We start from the raw sequence: 20,624 nt of genomic DNA, 5'->3' as shown, positions 1-20,624 counted from the left end.
CCATTTCGAAGTTTGGGGCACATGTAGACACGGCCCTGCTGGCCTGCCAGCCGCACGAGCCCCATGCTGCTGGGGCCAACTGGCCAAGCCCCACAAGCTGCCTACCTGAGCCCTGTGAGCCACCCCTCCCCCAAAGCCAGGCATCCCCAGCCCTCCCTCTAACCCCATCCTACTCCTCCTTCCCCTCTTCCCCAAGCCACACTCACTCATCTTTGCATGGGGCAGCTAGCTCCACATGAATCTTTGCTGGCTCCCTGCTGTTTGTAGTGGCTGCACCGGGTCACCCACATAAAATGCGGGGCTGAGAGCTGGAGGCAAAGGCCGGCTCTTTCTTGAGCTGGGGAATGACAAGGCTGGGTTGCCTCACGTCGCCCCGTCCCCCAGAATTTCTTCACACAGCCCCAAGGGGGCAAGCCCCCCAGCTTTGGAAACCATGCACTAGATGTAAGCTGCTGACAGAAATAGGAGACAGGATTTGATGGTCTATATGCTATGAGACACATAAGAGGTGTGGCCCCAAGTAGAAGTTTAACTTGTATTATGACTGTATTATATCTGATTTGCCCTCGGTCCTCACTTGGAGCGCCAGCATTCTGTTCAACAAAGAGCTTTCTTAACCTACAAATGAAGTGAGAGGTGCCACTGTGCGGTCTACTGGACTGAATATGTGCAAAGTCAACAGAATTCTGAATTCCAACCCTACTTTGACAATAACTCATCTCCTGGTCTTAGGCAAGTCACAACCGCTCTGTGCCTCTGTTTTCCCATGTATACAGTGGATCTAAAACCACATCCCTCCGGCAAAACAGCAACTAGTGTTTGTACAACAATTTGGAAATGAAAAACCCATGACAGACGTACTGAGTATAATCAATAATTCCATTTTCGTAGTTCTCTGCTGTGCTGCAACTGCACCCTGGAAGGTTCTTTGGCTAAGAATTGACTGTTAATTAGGCTCAGATGACCCTGCTTTTGCCTGCTCTCGAATGACATCCTTCTGTACAAATTTCATTCTTTGCCTTTGCCTGCAATGAAGTAGAGCCTACTTGAAAATGATAGGGGTAAATAGACACTAATTTTTTAACCATTTTGGTCTGGAACATTGTGGACACTAAATATGTGTGTGACCAGCACATTACGTTATATCACAGGTACATAAAAGAGCCAGCACCTCCTGTTTTCAATTCAGGCAATTTAAGAAGCAAAAGTCAGAAGGGAAGTAAAACAATGAATTAGCGGGTCCAGAAATGAAATAGACTTGTAGCAGAATCAGTTGTGTTCTATGGATGGTTCACTCAACAAACATCTCTCCTTCCTGTGGAATATTAATTTGCATGTAACTCTTTGATGATTATTAAAACCTACATGTACTGGGACAATTTTACTATCTATATTTAGTTGACTTTAAAAGAAAATCCCAAAGTAAAACAAACAGCAAGCATTAATCATAATATTATCATGACATTATTATACTTGGGTCATGCTGAGTATTTGCACAACTGTCATCTCAATCTAAAAATGAGACATCATGCATCTGCTGCAGCCTCAGAGTGTTACTTCAAGTGCAACCTCAGAGCTAATTTTAATTCAAAGATGACATACCTTTAATACTTTCTTAATGCCGTTTATAGCGGAGGTGAGTAAGGAGTGCACTTTGTGGTCGTCATTGATGTAGTCTGCATGCCTAATGCACATGTAGAGGATGTAAGCAGGCAGACAAGGAACTGTGGCAGAAACTGTCTGTGGCTTGAGGTCTAGAAGGGACAAAAAAGAGAGAGTTCTTACATCCTGCATTTTGTTAGTTGACCAGGAGAATCAGAATCAGTAGAGAGATGTGTAAACCAACATCCCACACATCGGAGAAAGAGGCATTCTGAGTTTTACAATTAAAGCTCATCCCTGAGAAATTCCTGAGCTCCTTGAAAATGCTTCATACAGGCTATCGTGGTCAAAAAGAACTCCAGAAATGCCATCTGCTAAATCGACTCTTCAACAACATGCTGAATCAGCACAGGGGCGTAATCTACTAAGTATCTGATGTGAAGGCAAGAATTGCCTGAAGAGGAGGAGCTTTAAAAGTAACTGCTCTGATTTGGTTCCATTCTTCATTTATTTTGTGTAATTTCATTATGCTTGGATGTAATAACAAAAACTGTACACACTAATGTACAGTGAGGCAAGCATGACAATAACTGGACTACTGGAAGGTGGTGCCCGTGCCCGTGGCGAATCCAATCAAAGCCTTCAACGGAAGTAGTGCTCAAGAAGCTGCAGACTGTAACGACATCAGAATGGGAAACGTGACAAAAATGTTTCTGTTCCACATGCCTACAAGAAGCTGAAGGGCCACATTGTACTATCACCTTTCCATGTGTCAGCACATCATGGTGTAAAGTTGACCATAATCGCCCGCTTTAAGACTCATACCTTCATTTTAGCCTTTTCAACACTGTTGTCTTTGAGTGCAAATTATATTTAAGAACAACACAAGAATGAGACAAACTGGAGGTGACTTTATCAATGGCATAACACTGCTGAAGGTGAGGAGATTCCTATGAGGCAGGAATTTGGTCCGTACCCTTTTGGAACATTAATTAAACGGCACCGAGTTTAAAGACCATTCCTAAGTGGAAGAGAAATATGCACGTGGCTGCTTATATGAGACAGTTGGCTGGAGGAAGTTCTTGGTCTGATCAAAGCATTCACTACTTTAGTTTTCCATTCTATCTCTGGGCCACAGTATCAAAGGATTTTTAGCATCTCCCGCAGGGGACTCTGGACATTTACAGTTTTAAACAAACATGGTGCTGGGCTTTACCTCAAAAGAGTTCAGAATTTCTGGGCCAGCTACAAGTCACGCATCAAAGATGCTGATAATATTGGAAGACTTTCCAAAGTGTGGTTTATTAACAGTTCCTCGGGCTTTGCTGGGCAGTTTGAAAGGATTATCCCCAATGCTGGAATAAATCTGATTTAAAAGCAAAGACCCTCCAAAACTCTGTTTTCATAAAAACCTTGAAAGAGTTTTAGAGATTTCCCCTGGCAGCATTGCAGACTTCTGCACCCATTCTCAAACACAATGGAACTCTTCACAAGTAAGGAGCAGTATTTATATCCCATCAAATACATTTCTAATACACTACGGCTACATCTACACTAGCCCAAAACTTTGAAATGGCCATGCAAATGGCCATTTTGAAGTTTATTAATGAAGTGCTGAAATACATATTCAGCACCTCATTAGAATGCTGGCAGCTGTGGCACTTCGAAATTGCCGCGGCTCGTCCAGATGGGACTCCTTTTCAAAAGGACCCTGGCAACTTCGAAATCCCCATATTCCTAACAGCAGATAGGAATAAGGGGATTTTGAAGTTGCCGGGGTCCTTTTGAAAAGGAGCCCCATCTGGATGAACTGTGGCGATTTCGAAGTGTCGTGGCTGCCGGCATTCTAATGAGGCGCTGAATACGTATTCCAGCGCTTCATTAGTAAACTTCGAAATGGCCATTTGAATGGCCATTTCGAAGTTTTGGGCTAGTGTAGGCATAGCCTACTATTGACATGGTAGAGCAGCGGTTCCCAACCTTTTCCAGACAGAGACCCCATTTTGACAAAGGAAGACTTGGTGACCCCAAGTCAATTAAAAAGCCAGTGGGGGGGGATGCCATAACTAGCTAATTTTGCACCTGAGGCAAGAATATAAAATTGTGGCCCCTTGTGTTTATGTATTAATAGCTATTTCATAAAAAGGGAAAACACAGTAACAAAGTAATAACACTTTATTTATTATAGTTTATTATTTTATTATTATACTTAACCTGAGCTGTGGTGGGGGAAAGACTCATCCTGAAACTGCTCCCCCCTCCCCCGGCTTAAAAGCCACACTCTGAGACTGGAGGGGCTGGGGGGTGTCCCCAACAAAAAAAATGGAAACTGAGAAATCAGCTACATAGAAGAGATGGGGGTGGGGAGAGAGGGAAGAGCGAAGGGGCTGGCGAATTACTGCCGGAGACTACTAAGTGGCTTGCCTGGGATCACCATGAATATCAAAGACACGGAAGCAGTCTTTGTAACGTATAAGGCGGGGGATGTCCAACTTTTTTTCACTGGCAGCCACATGGCAATTTTTTAAATGTTTCAGGGGCTGAACACAAAATAGCCTCAAGCCACCCCCACCACCCCACCCCTGCCCCCAGCCTTAGGTCCCCTGCAGCCCCAAACCACCTCCAGCCTTTGAACTGCCCCCAGTAGTCCCAAATCGCCCCCAGGCTTAAACCCCCCAGAACCCCAAAACCACCCCCACATTTAGACACTCCCCCTCACAGCCTCTTCACCCGGGCTGCTGCTAGGCCGGCTGGCTCCCCCAGCCCTCCTGCTCCCAGCAGGTAACATAATTAAAACCAATTAACTCAAGTGTTAAGCTTTCAGCACCTCGGCATAAGGTAATTGCTACCTCTAGCGATAGAGAGCGCTCCCGGAGATGGTAGTTATCTCTATGGATAGATAGTTGCTGGAGGCGGCAGCATGAAGAAACTGCAAATGGCTTCTTTAACAGCCACACGCAGCTCAGAGCTGGTGACCCATAACAAATCTAATCACGACCCACGTTTGGGCTGCGATCTATAGGTTGGGAATCCCTGCGGTAGAGGTGGTGTGCTAGATGTGTCAGGACATGGGGTACAGAGCTGAAGAGATCCAAATGGGGCGACAAACTTCAGGACACCAGAGGATTTGGAGGAAAAAAAAACCGCTCTCTTCTGGAACAGTCACTTTGGTTTGAACCTGCTCGTATTTTTGCAGTCACAAAGTGACAGCCGCAGAGGCCCGTTTACAAATTACAGCACTCCCTCGAAATGTGCGATTTCAACTTGCACGTAACTCACATTAAGGCAAGTTAAGCGCAACTCAAAGTCCCACCCACCCCAGCCCTGCGTGGCCCCAGTTCAAATCTCCTCACACAGCCCCGGTCCACCCTCCCCCCGGCTCTGGCTCACACCCCCCACCCCACACCCACCTCCAGCTCAACCCTCTGCAGGGCCACACAGCCCTGGCTCAATTCCATACCCCCGCCCTCCCTGCAGCCCTCACCCACCCCAAGCTTAACCCTCCCACCTCCCTCCCACAGCCCCAACCCACCACCAGGCTTAACCCTGTCCAACTGTCCCCCACTCCAACCCCAGCACTTACCTTGCCAAAGGAGCTCCAGGTGCTCCTACTGCTTCTCCAGCTGCAGAACGTGCGTTCTGCTGGGGTGAAAAACCACCCCTCTTACACAAAATTCAAGTTACGCGAGGATGCGTGGGAATGGAACCCTTGCATAACTTGAGGGACTTCTGTATACCAAGAAGCTTCAAATCTGGAAATTCAAAGTCAGAAGACTTTCCCTTCATTCTCTTCCCTCCCTCCCATTGGCTTACAAGGAACCAGGCACACATAAAACTGTTTTAGGGTGGTGTCATATATTGTTAAATTATTAATATAGAATATTTAACCCAACTGAGGACTTAAGATTGGTTTTTTTTGCTGTTTAACCTGTTCTATATCTTTGCATATCAGAAATCACTATGCTTATTTACCCTAAACCAGATACTAAATGGATGAAATGCACCAGCACTTGTTTTCCAGGAATGACTGGAGAATTAGATACTGGAGCCCGTTAGCACATTTTTAGGTCTGAAAAGAGCAAGTTATAATCAGTAAAACAAACGTTCCATTCTTTTCTTTGGAATTATGGAATTCTGACAATTTAATCTGAAGAAAAAAAGTCAAAGCTAACTGAGAATTTATGTCCTATTCAATAAAGCATTTACATGCTTAACTTTAAACACAAATCTAAATCCATTTTTACTCTGCAAAGCCCATAATCACTGGTTTCCTGAATCAAAGTCTTAGCTAACTAGCTAGCCGAGTACCACATAAATTTTATATACTCAATTTAGACAGGTTTTACAATATCAAACTATGTTAAACCTTGAAATAAAATGAACAAACTCACTCAAATGAGTGAGTCACTCACTCAAACTTTCTAATCCTGGAGAGTTGCAAAAAGCAACTGGGAAAGTATTTCATGGTTTAATAGTTTCGGAGGAAATGGAAGAGGGAAGTGGAGGATGAGGGTGGTAAATGAGGTTCCAACCTGTAATGAGGTTTCGGATGAGAAGTGGCTCATCTTCTTTGCAATATTCCAACATTCCCTGGAAATCCTTCTCCTTCCGTTGGACAGTGACCTGCCTGGTGAGCTCATGTCTTTTCCTCTCTGTCTGTCCTGCTGCTTGGGTTGCTGTAACGAGAAAGCGACAACTCTGAAGACATCTGAATTAATCACTGAGTAGGGTATTTCCATCATTACTATGAGTTATAAGTTTGATCCAAGGTCTGCTGAAGTCTTTGCATCTTTTCTTTGACTTTAACTGGCTTTGGACTAGGCCTGTGTCAATGTGTGATAATGAGTTTATTATAACATTAGCTGCTTTAGATATACAGGTCAAGGACTAGCTCTTGAACTCCTCATCCAGGAAGAGCTCTCTGACAAAGAGCAGGATGCAAGCTAAGGCCTAAAGAACTACAACCATTAATTCCTTGAATAAATGTCAGATTCCCTGGACAATATTCAGAAGATGGTGACCCTAATGGAATCTTATCAACATACTATCACCAACAAAAGTGAGGCTTTGAGAAAATACGTGTAAACATATCTTGTGGCAGAACACAGAGCAAAGCTAAAAACTACCATGACACGCTATTGAGGATTCTACCTACGTACAATTTTAAATCAAATAGAAGACTATGGAGGCCTAAGGCAAGTAATGAAGTAACCGTCAGTCTGATGCAGAGATGGCTTTTGTCATTATAATTTACATGTGACTGTGGAATTCCCTGTTTATCCAGATTAATTTCTCTTTATGGCTAGTTTTCTGAAGTCATTTCACAAAATCAGAACACCATAATTTATCACTGTATCAAATGAGAAAGACAAATAGGTTTTTATTCCTTATTGATATCTTGTCCCTATATTAGTTTCTCATCAAGCTTTCGGCATTGTTCAACAACCTTTTGAAATATCTTTAACCCCCCAGCAGTCACAGAATAGAATTACTTTACAGTAGGTAGAGTTCCCTCCTAAAATGCTATGTGAGCCACCGTGTAGGTTGCATTAAAAGAGCAAGGCCCACTTAAAGTCAAACCCACTGCATGTACCAAATATGTCTTTAATAAGAGCTCAATTCTTGCATCAATTCTGCTGATGATATATCAAGTTTAAAAGAATCCACATCAACAGATTAAGAGAGGTGTCAGATCTGGGGCTCTCTGGAGGAGTCTGACCTTACACAAGGACTGGCAATGTCCCCTGAAGATAACAAAGATTTCAACAGAATTTGGAAAATAATTTCCCGATTATCTGCACCCTTTTGTTTAGGACCAGGAGATAACTGACCATAGTTATTTTATCATTACAGTAATTCAGACTAAGGATCCCAGTTGCCCTGGAGGAGTTACAAACTTGGGATCCAATTCTACTCTTTCATATCAGTTCAGACCTCCGTCAATTGAGCTTAGTGAGTTCATTCATATGGTAAGCTGGAGAGATCTAGAATTTGGCCATGGGACCTGAAGCAGAAGTTCTCGTGTACATCCATCTTGAGAGCTAAGTATACATTTCACCTGTGTCCAGTTGTTTTGGTACAGAAAGTTGCAGGTCTCATCCCTAGCCCAAACAAAAACTGAGTATTGCATCAAAATAAAATGCAGAACTACAACTGGAGAAGTCAGAGTCTCATCAGGCAACAAAGAGCTTTGTGGCAGCTGCAGACCGTATCAACTCTTTGTTATGCCTATTATATGCACGTGAAAAAGTTTGTCTCCTTCTCCCTCTTGCTCTGAATAATATAGATTGGCTTCCTCCATGATGAATGAAGACTTCAGAAAGAAAGCCTAGGTATGATTGACTTCATGAACTCCTAAAGTACTTGGAGAAGAAAGCGGTGACTACGGTAAACTCTTCCATGTCCAGCAGCCTTGGGACCAGGAGGTTGCCAGACATTAAAATATTACGGGTAATAGAGAGGATCCCTTTGCCACTCAGGACCACACTACAGCAGAGCTCCCCTCCCTGAAGCACTTGGCCGCCTCGCCCCCAGAACACTGCCTCCGTCCGCCCATGCAGCCTGCTCTGCACTCCCCGCTGGGGATCAGCAGCATCCAGCGGCTCAGGTCCCAGCTCATGCTGCCTCCCCATGCCCTGGGCACCCATCCCACTGCATGCCCCACCAGCGATAAGCAGCTGTCAGCAGCTCAGGCCCTGGCTAACGCTGCCAGGCAGGGAGGTTGGATCACATGCTCCGGGCCACCCATCTTGCTGCCCTCTTGCAGGCAGTCAGCAGCCCAGGCCCCAGGCTGTGGGCCTGGCACGCTCCTGGCATACACTCGTCCCTCCTTCCCCGCTGCCCACTGGTGGTGGTTGCCAAGCAGCCCTGGAGCCTCCGCAGCCCAGGCTCAGGGAGAGACGAAGTGTGGTGGAAGCACAGCCTTATCTCAGCTCCCCACCCGTGTTCCAGCACCAGTCCCTGCTTAAGAAGGGGAGGCGGTATCGATGGCTTGGGCGGGATGGGATCACTTCACCACCTGTGAGCAGCACAGCTCCCCCAGAAGCAGCAGCCTAGGGGCCAGGATACCATCTGGTGGCAGCTGTTGTTAATGCCACTTATTTGAGAGTACCGGCTGACTGAATACCAGTTAAAACAGAGTTCACTGTAGTTTGTAGGATGACCAAAAAAAAGATGAGCATCTGATCCAAGTGTTCACTTATAATTACATTTAGTAAACAGAGGCATAACTGTGAACTGCATCAAAGAAGAGAGAGGCTAAAGACGACCTCTGAACATAGCTGTGGGCAGATTCTTTCGTGACTGCCACAGCACTACCCCCAGATACCACTATGGAATAGGGGGCTGGGCTTACATGCACAGGAAATAGTTTCATGGAAACAGGTAGCTGAACAGGCTCTGTGACAGTCATGATGAAGAGGTCTTAAGAATACTGAACAAACATCCCAAAGGATGACTAGGAAGCAAACTCACTGTTAGATATCTGAACTCTGGAAGCTGAAATACAGAAGAGGATGGTGCTGTTTCCTAGTTATGCTTCCAGAATAAAGAAAACTGACATACTGATACTAGGATCATTCGAGGAAAGTCACACTTAAAAGGTGAAAGAAAGGTGGTGAAAGAAATTCAAGCTAAATTGAGAACAACATATTGTTGACTCGTATCCAGCCACTGCAACCCCCCCGGTTCTTTCCTGCTGCACTGCTACTTAGGTCCCTTGCCTGTAACAATGTTTGGGATTCTCCCATCCCAAGCGCAGGATTCTGCACTTGTCCTTGTTGAACCTCATCAGATATCTTTGCACCCAATCCTCCAGTTTGTCTAGGTCACTCTGGACCTTATCCCTACCCAGTGTTATCTACCTGTCCCCCTAGCTTAGTGTCATCTGCAAATTTGCTGAGGCTGCAATTTATCCCTTCAGCCAGGCTATTAATGAAGATGAAGAACAATACTGGCTGTAGAACCAATCCTGAGGGCACTCCACTTAAAACGGACCATCAACCAGATGCAGAGCCATTGATCACTACCCATTGGGCCCATTCATCTAGCCAGCTTTCTATCTACCTTACAGTCTGTTTATCCAAGCCATACTTCCTTAATTTGCAGGCAAAAATACCAATAGGCCAAAATTGACATTTCTTAAGACATGAGCATTCAGGGCATCATTGTGACCTTGCATATACAGGAGAGGAGAAAAAGACACAAATCAAGGCCAGGTCCTAAAATTTCCTTGCTTCCAATGAAGGCATTTGTTTTGCCTGACTCTGCTGAAATCAGTGGAGTCACACCAGAGATGAATCTGACCACCAGACAATTTAAAAAGAGGAGACACACCAAATGCTCAAGTGGCACATTCAGAACTTAGAATCTGAGATACGTCGAACAAAGGCCGAAACGAGTACCTGTGCAAACAACTTTCCATTGCCTCAAGAAACTACCATTTTGCATGGGCATGTTTTACAAGCACAAGAAAGATACTAAATTCTGATTATATGACTGTGAGATTCTAACACCCAAATTCAGAATGAAAAATACTGGGTACAGCTCCAAGGAAACAGACCACAGACACATTGAATGCACGAGTGTCAAGCTGCAGGTACTGCCACTGGGAACAGGGAAGTGAGAGTCATGCACATTGTTTCTATAGAAACAAATGGACAGGTGCGTATTGGAAATGGAAGGAAAAGTTTCTCAGAACGGTACGTGCAGTGATCCTTAAAGTGTCTGAGGGGATACCTACATGCTTCTCTCTGGTGTTGGAGGTGGAGACAAAGTCACAGAACAAAACCCATAGACCTAGACTGAGCCCAGACTTACAATTCCATCCCCCCAGAGAAGGTAATAAAACCAGAATTACCTTCAAAATCCTGGACCTTCTTCATGTAAATCTTCAGCTGTTTCTTCAGCTTCTTCTCATTTTTTTGTAGCTTTTCCAGTAACTCTTTGAGATCCTGAAAAGTAGGAAATAGGATATTTTAGGAAAAATTGCTCAACTGGCTCATCAGGACCCAGCCCTCTTAGATACAAGGACACTAAGAAGTACACATGCGCTATATTCAAGCAAGTTAAAAGGTGTGTGCAAATGCAACACTCTGCAAATCTTCCCGAGGAGAGCAGTTTACTCCTCTCCATTGATAGTTATTTTCACTATATACTGGATCCCTGAAAACATATAAGCAGCACTTCAGGTTCAGTTTCTGCAGGACGGATGTGAAAACATCTGCCTTTCACACTTGTCATTTCCACTGCCTTCTACAGAATTCCTGTGGCAAGGAACCTCCCACTCATCAGGGAGCCTAGGAGCATTCAGGACAGTGTCAGCAGAATGGCATCTGGACATCCTTATCTACAGAAAGTTGCAAGTACTGAAAGGTTCATAAATTAGTCCATCTACATACATCCAGGGTTTTAAATAATGGTGCTCTGATTTGTCTTTGCAGAAACCATTTCTGCCAGTGTCAGACCTAGCAACTGCGTAACATGAGCGCCTTCTTTCCATGGGAAAGCTGAGTAAGCACGTGTCAAGTTTCTCCTGTACACCACATAGAGAAAGGAGAGGCAAAACCGGCAGCTTTTGAACCGTTTGCCACAATGTCATTTTAAAGAACGTGTCTTTCTCCTCTCCTTAACAGTGACCTTCTGACCCAGAATTTATGGTGGGAAGGCCTGATGGTGTGAACGTCTGAGCTCCCTCAATTCCCATTCAATCTATTGGGAACTGAGCAGGTTCAGGCCCGTCAGTGACTGCTTTTTCAAAAGGCTTTTCAAATAATCGTTTTTTAAAGCATAATTCTGCTCTGAAAAGTGCCTCAACAAAGACCACAAGAGGGAGTCTTATGTTCTATGCCTTTCAGTGACTCTCACATAAAACACACTCAGTTTACAAGCACGCAGCTGTATTTTATCCCCAGGCCAAGGCTATGTAAATTTTTTGTGGAGTACTTACCTTAGTTAGTGTGTATGCAAATATTTAGCTTTAAAAACGTCGTAACGGTACACTCCCTAGTCTGGATGCAGTTACATATCAGTAGAAAGGGGCTTTACAGGCGATTCCCCTCCACTACAGAATTAGCTATAATGACACATGGCACCTCTCTACTGCTAGACAGCACCCATACTAGAGGGGCTGCCCAGTACAGCTATGGCAGTATGTCTTGTGTGCATAGACAAGCTGGAATGGACAGACCTGCAAACTCACCCTAGGTCCTGAGAATCATGCAGGGTTCTTCCTGCCTCACGTACCATGGCCAGAAAGAAAAGGGTGTGCAGGCCAAGGTAGGCCTTCAGTTGTCAGGTAAAGAGGCAGATCTGGTTTCCTGGGGCCCTGGCCCAGGACAAGTGAGGGCATCTCCCCTTCCACCTGTGGTCCCACCCCCAACCTTCTGTCAGCACTCCCACCCATGGCCTTTCTGTCTCTTCCCTGGAGCCCTGCCCCTGTTCCACCCAGGGCCTCCCACTCCAGCCCCCTAACGCAATCCCTCAACCCCTTTGCTCCTTTCTGATGCCACAGCCTCAAGCCTGGAGACGATCTGTCCCCCTCCCCACCGCCCAACCATGGTCCCACTCTGCAGCAGGTAATGAGAGCACCACCAGCTCTGGAGCACAGCAGGGCTCCAGGCACTGTGACTTTCTCTGACATCCTGCAGCTTCTGTCTGGGATGGGGTCGGGGGGACACCGGGGGCCTCTCCTGTCACCCCATGGCTTCTGCTGGGGACAGCGTTGGGGGCTTCCCTTGCTGTCACACAGCTTCTGCCAGAGACAGAACTGGGAAACTGGGGCTTTCCCCACCCTGCCTGCTCCACCAATGCTGCTGCCAAGGAGTGGGACTAGGAGATTTCCCTGTCCTGTAGTATTGCTGTGGGGGAGGGACTCTCCCCAACCAGCATTGCTGTCGAGGAGCAGGGTCAGCAGTTGGGGGCTTTCCCTGCCCCACCCATCTGGCAGCTGGCGCTCCTCGCTCTAACTGATTTCCTTTCTGGACCCAGCTGGCCAGAGTCCCTGGTTAGGGGCCCATTACCCCAGAGACTGATCCACCACTGTTCACACATGCAGCAGGTCAGAGCATCAGTTTGCAACTGGGACATTATCTTGTGTTGAGAACTGGTGAGCAAGGTGAGAATCCAGCTCCTTCTGTGACAGCTGAGCTGACTGCTCTAATCTATTCCACATGCTACCTCCCCACACTGCCTGCATTTCCCTCCTTCATTGGCTATGTAAACTGTTAATCACCCAGTCCTGCAGCACTTGAAAGACTAGCAAAATAATGTATTAGGTGATGAGCTTTTGTGGGGCAGACCAACTTCTTCTGTTTCCAGCGCAGCACTATCTCCAGACTTGGAGAAGTTGGTCTGCCCTACGAAAGCTCAATACATTACTTTGTTAGTCTTTCAAGTGCTACAGGACTGCTGTTTTTTGATTTGTTAGGATACAGACTAACGTGGCTACCTCTCTGTTACTATTAATCACTCACTAAATGACTGATAGGCTGTTTTGTTTTCAAGGCACAAGCATAAATGCTGCATGTTGAGCATTTGACTGGATCCAGCTCCCATTCGTGTCAATAGTAAAAGAGTAAGTTTTTCTCCTTTATCTCAAGGGGTTTCTGCTGCTACAGTCACTGGAGGCAAGAGATGCACCTCTGCCTGCCAAGGGATTAATAGCAGAAGATATAGCACAGTGAGCCAGAGATTTTTGTTTTGCTGAACAACAAAAAGAAGATTAAGAACGATCAAGAATGTGCTAACAGTTGCCCCCTAACAGTCTCATACCAGATTTTCATTAGTGAGACGTGTGATTTCTTGCTGGATGCCAAATTCCACCTGGGCATCTGGTGGTAGCTGTAGGGTCTGGAAAAACGCCTGCTGCTGTTTCTCCATCTCTTCTCTCAGGGTTTCCATCTGGGTTTTCAGAGTTTCTACCTCCTCTTCATGCTCTTTTCTCTGATCCTGAAGCTGGGCTTCCAAGAGCCTGATAACAGGAAAAACAACAGGATCATTACAATAATCTTTTCTGATCCTCTATATTACACCAGCCAAAGTGCCCCAGTACCTTCCGCATCAAGCCGATGACTTCAGCTTGAGCTACCGCATCTCTTTTAGAACACCACCCAGTTGTGGTCAAGTGACAGGAAAATGCTACTAAGGTTTGTGTACTTGTGTGTGAAGGGGAACAATCTGGTGCTGAAGCTCGGGTCAACCTGTCACTGAAATTAACTGAAGGACCCCCATTCACTTCAAGGGGCACTAGATCAAACTCTCAGTGAATTACATGAAAGTTACATTTCTCCTATGAGGCAGCGATAAAGTGTTTGCTTATTGTACTGTACACCCTTTGCTGAGAAACCCAAAGATACTTTAAAATAATTAGGGAAAACACAGCAACTTATGAATTAGCTAAGACTTAAACCTAGATTTAAGCAACCGTCAGTGATTCTGAGTGTTTCTGAGAAATCTGAAAGCAGCCTAATTTTCAGAGAATGGATGTGAAGCAGTTTCAGGGAATCAGCCCCTTGTGTTACACCCAAACTCTGACAGCCCCTAAAACACGAGTCAAGCCTGAAAATGCGGGCTTAGTTTTATAACTCTTTGTAACGGAAAATATCGCACTGACTCAGCTACAGCCAAAGGACTGCAAGAAGGTTCAACTATCTTTATTCTTTTCTAAATCATCCTGAAGACTAATAAATGAAATAAACCCCTTAGAAAGTGCAAAGGAAAACTGAAGCCGTGCATTTGTGTGTGTGTGTGTGTGTGTGTGTGTGTGTGTGTGTGTGTGTGTGTGTGTGTGTGTGTGTGTGTGTGTCAGATCTTTAATCACAAAAACACAAGAATTCCATGTGGCTGCTCAGCATGTAATTCTGTATGGAGATACATTAAAGCACAAGCTGTACTTTCAGTAAAATGGACCGTATGAGCCATTTCTATGCCTTTCTCTCTCCTGTTCCTCCCACATGCCTTCCTTACCCAAATGGAAGAAAAATTCATCACATAAAGGTTACTTCCCTCCTGAATAAATCTGCACTGCTGGGAGTACTGATAAACAATGCTTGGCATGTTAATTTATTTTTAAGGGTACCAATTATAGTGTATCAAACGGAAATCTCCCACTCAGTGATTTTAAGTATTCCAATGAGATCTAAGCAAAATTACAAAAGCTAGCAAATTGGTTCCAGCAAGACTGAATGGTTTGAATAAGGGACTGAAAATGGGGGAGTCCAAAGCCTTAGCTCTGTCTCTGCCACAGATTTCCTGTGTGGTCTTCAGCAATGTACTTAAAGATGTGCATGACTTCTGGCACATAATTCATACAACTGTGCTTCTGCTTAAATGTAGGCATGTACTTACTTAAGGACCTTGCTGAATCCGGGCCTTAATTGGGGGGGGGGGCCCTAAAAATTTTTCTAGCTAAATGGTACTTCAACAGAAAACTGAGTTTTGCACGAGCCAAAGTTTTGTGCGTGTATATGTGCGCGCACGCACACCTAGAAAATTTTGTCTTTTTGATTTTAGCTGAAAACTTCTGTTGTTCAGTTAAACAGAGTCTAACATCCTCCTCATTTTCTGGTTGTGCCCTCACATGCACACACTCACATAGCAGGAGATGATAATGAGCCCGACTGCACTGACATATTATCAAGAGTTAATATTGTGTTAGGCTTGGAAGGCACAAAACCACAGTGCTAAAACGTACAAGTATTTTCAAGATGCAGCTTTATATCAGATCAGGTAAGATATGAACAAAACGCATAGACAAATGGTGGTCCTCTTGTATGTAATGCTCTAAGAAACGTAGGTAACCAATCGTTCCAATCATATTTTTCGTATTATTCTCGGAATAGCTGCTCTTCACCTGCTCTAAAATTGACAGCATAAGAAACTACGTTTTGACAAATATTCCTACTACTTCCCCCAGTAAGGGCTTTTCATTAGCTGATTGCATTTTACATGCACTGATGAATGGAGAGATTCACGACATCTCTCTGTGAGGCAGATAAGAATTATCACCCTTGTACTACAGAAAGATAAATTGAGATATACACAGATTACCATCCAATTATCAGAAGTTCTGAGCACTTTAAATAGTATTAAAATTGGGAACATGCTACTGGGAGTTAGGACTCCTGGATTCTACTATAACCATTATTCATCCCCCCCAAAGGATGATTAATTTGCAGGGGTTATTACAGAACCACTGTCCTTGCATGGGGGAGCCACAGAGTGCAGAAATCATCTACAATGTGTCCCTCCTAATATATTCATCCACAGAACAAACTGCATTGGAATGACTAGCACATAGTAATTATTCTCCTTCTGGCACTTCACTCTTCTAGACTCTGGATTAAGTGGAAAATATGTAATCCTGACCGTGCAAAGGGGACGAAGAAAACAGTATATTTAAAAACATCAAGAAGTCCTACGGCACCTTATAGACTAACAGGTAGTTTGGAACATAAGCTTTTGTGGGCAAAGACCCACTTTGTCAGATGCAGTACATTTAAAAGGAGCTCAGCACCTTATCTTTTATGTTCATAAACAGATAAGAGACAAATCATACACTTTTAAATAAGAAGTGCAGCCAGAACTAAAAACTATAATTAGATACTTAGGGCAAAAAAACCCCTGACTCCACTTAATTCAGTGGGACTTATGCCAGGGACATCAATGGAGGCAGGAGTTCCTTCATGAAATACCATTGTTTTTCCCCACCAAATATAAATATCTCTAAAGCACATAAGGCCCCATCCAAAAAGGTGCTGAGCCCTGGTAGCACCCATGAATAGGCTCACAGAGACAGTTTTAGTGTGGTGCACAGTGACACATACTTGCGGTCAGGCTATGTCTACACAGCAGGCGCTATTATGGGGTACTGCAGTACCCCGAAATAGGTGCCCACGTCTATGCAATGCACCTGTTATCTCAAAACAGTTTTCAAGATACCAGGCACACACTGCTCTGGCATCCCTGTAAACCTCATCACGAGTACAGGGGCGACTTAAAACAGGGCTTTGTTTCAGCATGTAGCACTGTCTAAACACCGTCACATGCCAAAATAGCCTATTTTGAGCTTCGAATGCCGTGTAGACATTGCCATAGGCGGCAGCCCTGCATCCCAACCCAAACGTGAGTTGGTTGTTGTATTCCTAGAGATGGGTATAAGCGCCAAGGTTTGGTTTAGAATCACAGTTTCTCCAAACCTTAGAAAGGTTCCAACTCCCTCTCAAAGTTAGGGTGGTTCAGTTTGAATTAGTTCCATCTCCATCTCCATCTCCAACTCTTGCTGTTAAGGGTGATGAGGCAGAGAAAGTCCATACGACCATATGAAAGAGACAGGGAAAAGGAGAAGAGGAAGAAGGGGAAAAAAAGGCAATTGACCTGGCAACTTGCTTTAGACCCTGATAGGCCAAGCCGAGCTCTCCATCTTCATTGAGATAGCCCCAGTCCTCAGTCTTGCTAGAAATAAACGGCAGAGAAAAAGGAAACAAAAGGACAGGAAAGAAAGGCAAGCAGTCAATTGCAACAGAATGGGGGAAAGTCAAGAGTCTCCATTACACTCAGGCAAGCTGCTTAAAAACATAATTTCAATTAAACTCTCTCTTTTGGCATCACTGTGTAAACTGGACAGAAAGAACTCTTCTCTAGACCAGTGCTTCTTAAATTTTTTGAGATTACAAAACACCAAAACAATAGTATTTTTATGTGGCACACCTATGATAATTTTCTGAAAAAAATTGTTGTCAGGCCAAAAGTAACCCTCCCGACAAACAGTAACACATACATAAAAATAATTTAATCAGCTATCCTTGCAATGAAGTACTAACATTGTATCTGGTTTTAACAACAGAAAATATAGACCCCAAAAGTGTCAGACATTCGTGGCACATCTGCAAGTTGTTCACAGAACACCACTGTTCTGTGGAATATAGTTTACGAAAGATAGCTCTAGTTCATGCTCAGAATCCTATTCCTACCCCTGAACTGTTGCAGCCAAAGATGGTTTACCGTGCTTCTCCCACCCCTGGCAATGCAATAATCACTGTAATCCTCCACACTTCTCTACCCATCATGGGAAGATCCTCTCCTGCCAGCTCACATGATTTCATCATGTCTTGTGTGGTATTTGCTGTTTTACTTCTGACCCCTGCTTCTGGAGCATCTTAGCTTTCATTTTGGTAGGTGCTTAGCCTACACAGAGAAAAGCTGGAAAGTCTGAACCAAATGAAATCAGCAAACTCCAACCAGAAGCAACAAGTCGTCCCGTGGCACTTTATAGATTAACAGACTTTTTTGGAGCATAGGCTTTTGTGGGCAAAGTGGGTCTTTGCCTGCGAAAGCTTATGCTCCAAAAATCTGTTAGTCTATAAGGCGCTACAGGACTTCTCGCTGTTTCTGCAGATATAGACTAACACGGCTATCCCTCGGATACACCCAACCAGAAGGCAAATTAAAAAAAAACCCAATATTTATGATCTATTAAAATCTCATGCTTGGAGAGGGGACTAACTCATTTTTAATGCTTGGGGTTGACACTACTGGATTCTCAAAGTGTTTTACTGAGGTAAGGGTTAGCAATATCATCCCTTTTAATGCAGATGCGGAAACCAAGGCACAGAAGATTAAAGCGACTTGCTCAAGATCACAGCTTGAGTCAGAGGAAGAGCCAGGAGTAAAATCAGTTTGACTCCAAAATCTGCACTCAAGCCACTAAACAACGTTGTCTATCATGGTAACAAACCATAATGTTGCCACCCCTGGCCTATGACAGTCAATGCACGTCTCAGATAGGTGGGCAGCTGTTAAAAGGATAATCTATTGTCACACAAGCATCAGATGCAAATTTTCTTGGACATTATAGGGGCTCTTTGGCATACATGGCTTAATCTAATTCTTGACTCCCCCTCCCCTCCCCGCTCTCTGATGTGCTCACCTTGATATTTTTTTTTCTGATTTGTCAACTTTGATTACTGTTTTTGGTTCTCTATGCCTTAAATATTGAATCTGTTCTGGTATGGCTATGGTCTGAAGAAGTGGGTCTGTCCCACAAAAGCTCACCTAATAAATTATTTTGTTAGTCTTTAAAGTGCTACTTGACTGATTTTTTGTTTTGATAGTATATAGACTAGCACGACTCCCTCTCTGTTGCTAAGCATCAGAGTACATGAGAAGAAGAGTGTGATGGGTTGCCAAGCCTGACATATTGCTCATTCGGATAACTGGAGCTGTCACGCTCTATCTATGGCAAAGGTTCTCTTGATTCCTTTTCCTGGTGGGCCTGGATGTTAGCGATGTAGAGACAAAAGGGGGGAAGATATATCAGATAAATAGTGAACTCAGTAGTCTGGAAACAGTGAAGGAGGACAAAGAAAAAACTCAAATATTGCTGCCCATCTGAGCCAGGGCACTTTGCTCCTTCAGTTAGTGGCAATACCCCATACAGGGGAACCTAAAGTGGCAATACTATGTGAGGTGGTCCTACTGAGAATGCAGGTACGAAAGGTCATTTGGGGTATGTGTACACTACAGAGTTATTCCATATTATTTTATGCCCAAATTACTATTCCAAAACAAAATATTCCAGAATGTGTCTACACTACAGGGAAGCCCAAAATAAGCAAAAAACTTATTCTGAAATAGTTTGTCCACACCCAATAGAGCTTATTTCAGATTGAAGCCCCTGGGAGCACTGCTTTCAGGGGCTCTAATCCAAAATACTATGTCTACGCAGCAGCTTGATTTCAAAAGAACATATTTCAGAATACCTTATTTCAGAATAACCCCTATTTTGAAATACCTGTATCTACCTCTTAACTTCTCCACCCACACCCACCTCCTGCCGCCCCTCTACTCTTCCGATTTGCCAACCTTGATAACAATTTTTCTGATTTGTCAGCCTTGATAACAATTTTTGGACCTCTGTGCTTTATATATTGAGTCTTTTCTGGCATGGCTATAGATCTGAAGAAGTGGGTCTATCCCACGAAAGTTCATCACCTAATAAGTTATTTTGTCAGTCTTTAAAGTGCTCCTGGACTGTTTTTTTGTTTTGATAGAATACAGACTAACATGGCTCTCCCTCTGTCACTATGTCAAGGATTGTTACACAGAGGATGGTGATCAGTTCTCCACATTCTCTGTAGGTAGGACAGGAAGCAATGTAGCTTCTGCAGAAAGAGCAAGAAGCAGTGTGTTATCTGCAGCAACAGATAATTAGAAAGTCATACCTAATACCTACTTAACTAAGGCTGGGTCTGCACTTCCTCTCATCTGCAAAGGGGGCATGGTAATCAGGGCCACGGGAGATTACTAATGAAGCACTGAGGTGAATACACACACTTCATTAGGCTAATTTCCCCCCCACAGCAACTTTGAAGTGTTGGCACACTTGTAGCCATGGGCACTAAAAGTCCCTTTACTCCTCAAAGCTCCGGCATGCTGGCACTTTGAAGTTTGACACCTTCAAGTTGCCATGGGTGAAAATTAGCCTAATGAAGTGCTGCGTATTCACTGCAGCACTTCATTAGTAATCTCCTGTGGCCCTGATGATCATGCCCCCTTGGAAACTGGGGTAAAGCGTAGACAAGCCCTAAGTGTAGCAAAGCTCTGGAACAGCCTTCCAAGGGATCTTGTAGAATCCCTACCATTGGAAGTCTTTAAGAACAGGATGGACAAACACTGATCAAGGATGGTCTAGGTTCATTTGGTCTTGCCTCAGCACAGGAGACGGGACCGGATGCGTTCTTGAGCTCCTTTCTGGCCTACATTATTAGGATTCACTAGCATGGCATGCTGTTGTCGAACATAGGCATACTACTTAGTTTTCTTAAGCCCTGTGGCCTTCAATTCTCCACTCACTTAGACCATTTTTATAGTGGCGTAACTATGAACTTCAATGGCATTATTCTCAATTATCATCAGTGTAAGATTTTGATCCTCTTCTCATAAAAGTCCAGCGAATACGTCCATGGACAGGTGAGACCTTTTGTGAAGTAAGAATCAGGTTTGTGTTTGGACTGGTTTCATAATAA

The 20,624-nt window shown here is 44.2% G+C and overlaps 1 protein-coding gene across 1 annotated transcript in view; it reads right to left on the bottom strand.

The window, feature by feature from the left end:
• MYO5B (myosin VB) overlaps positions 1-20,624 on the bottom strand; it is a 375,576-nt gene that overhangs the window by 15,346 nt on the left and 339,606 nt on the right. Inside the window, exons 30-34 of the mRNA XM_074995787.1 lie at positions 16,975-17,052; positions 13,372-13,570; positions 10,460-10,553; positions 6,135-6,278; positions 1,603-1,754 (exon numbers count right to left, since the gene is read on the bottom strand). Coding sequence (XP_074851888.1) covers positions 1,603-1,754; positions 6,135-6,278; positions 10,460-10,553; positions 13,372-13,570; positions 16,975-17,052 — 667 coding nt within the window. The remainder of the gene's footprint in view (positions 1-1,602; positions 1,755-6,134; positions 6,279-10,459; positions 10,554-13,371; positions 13,571-16,974; positions 17,053-20,624) is intronic.

Source organism: Carettochelys insculpta, chromosome 5 (assembly GCF_033958435.1).
Source record: "Carettochelys insculpta isolate YL-2023 chromosome 5, ASM3395843v1, whole genome shotgun sequence".
NCBI lineage: Eukaryota > Metazoa > Chordata > Testudines > Carettochelyidae > Carettochelys > Carettochelys insculpta.
The sequence above is the reverse complement of the archived record's forward strand: the minus strand, read 5'-3'. Positions and strand labels throughout refer to the sequence as shown.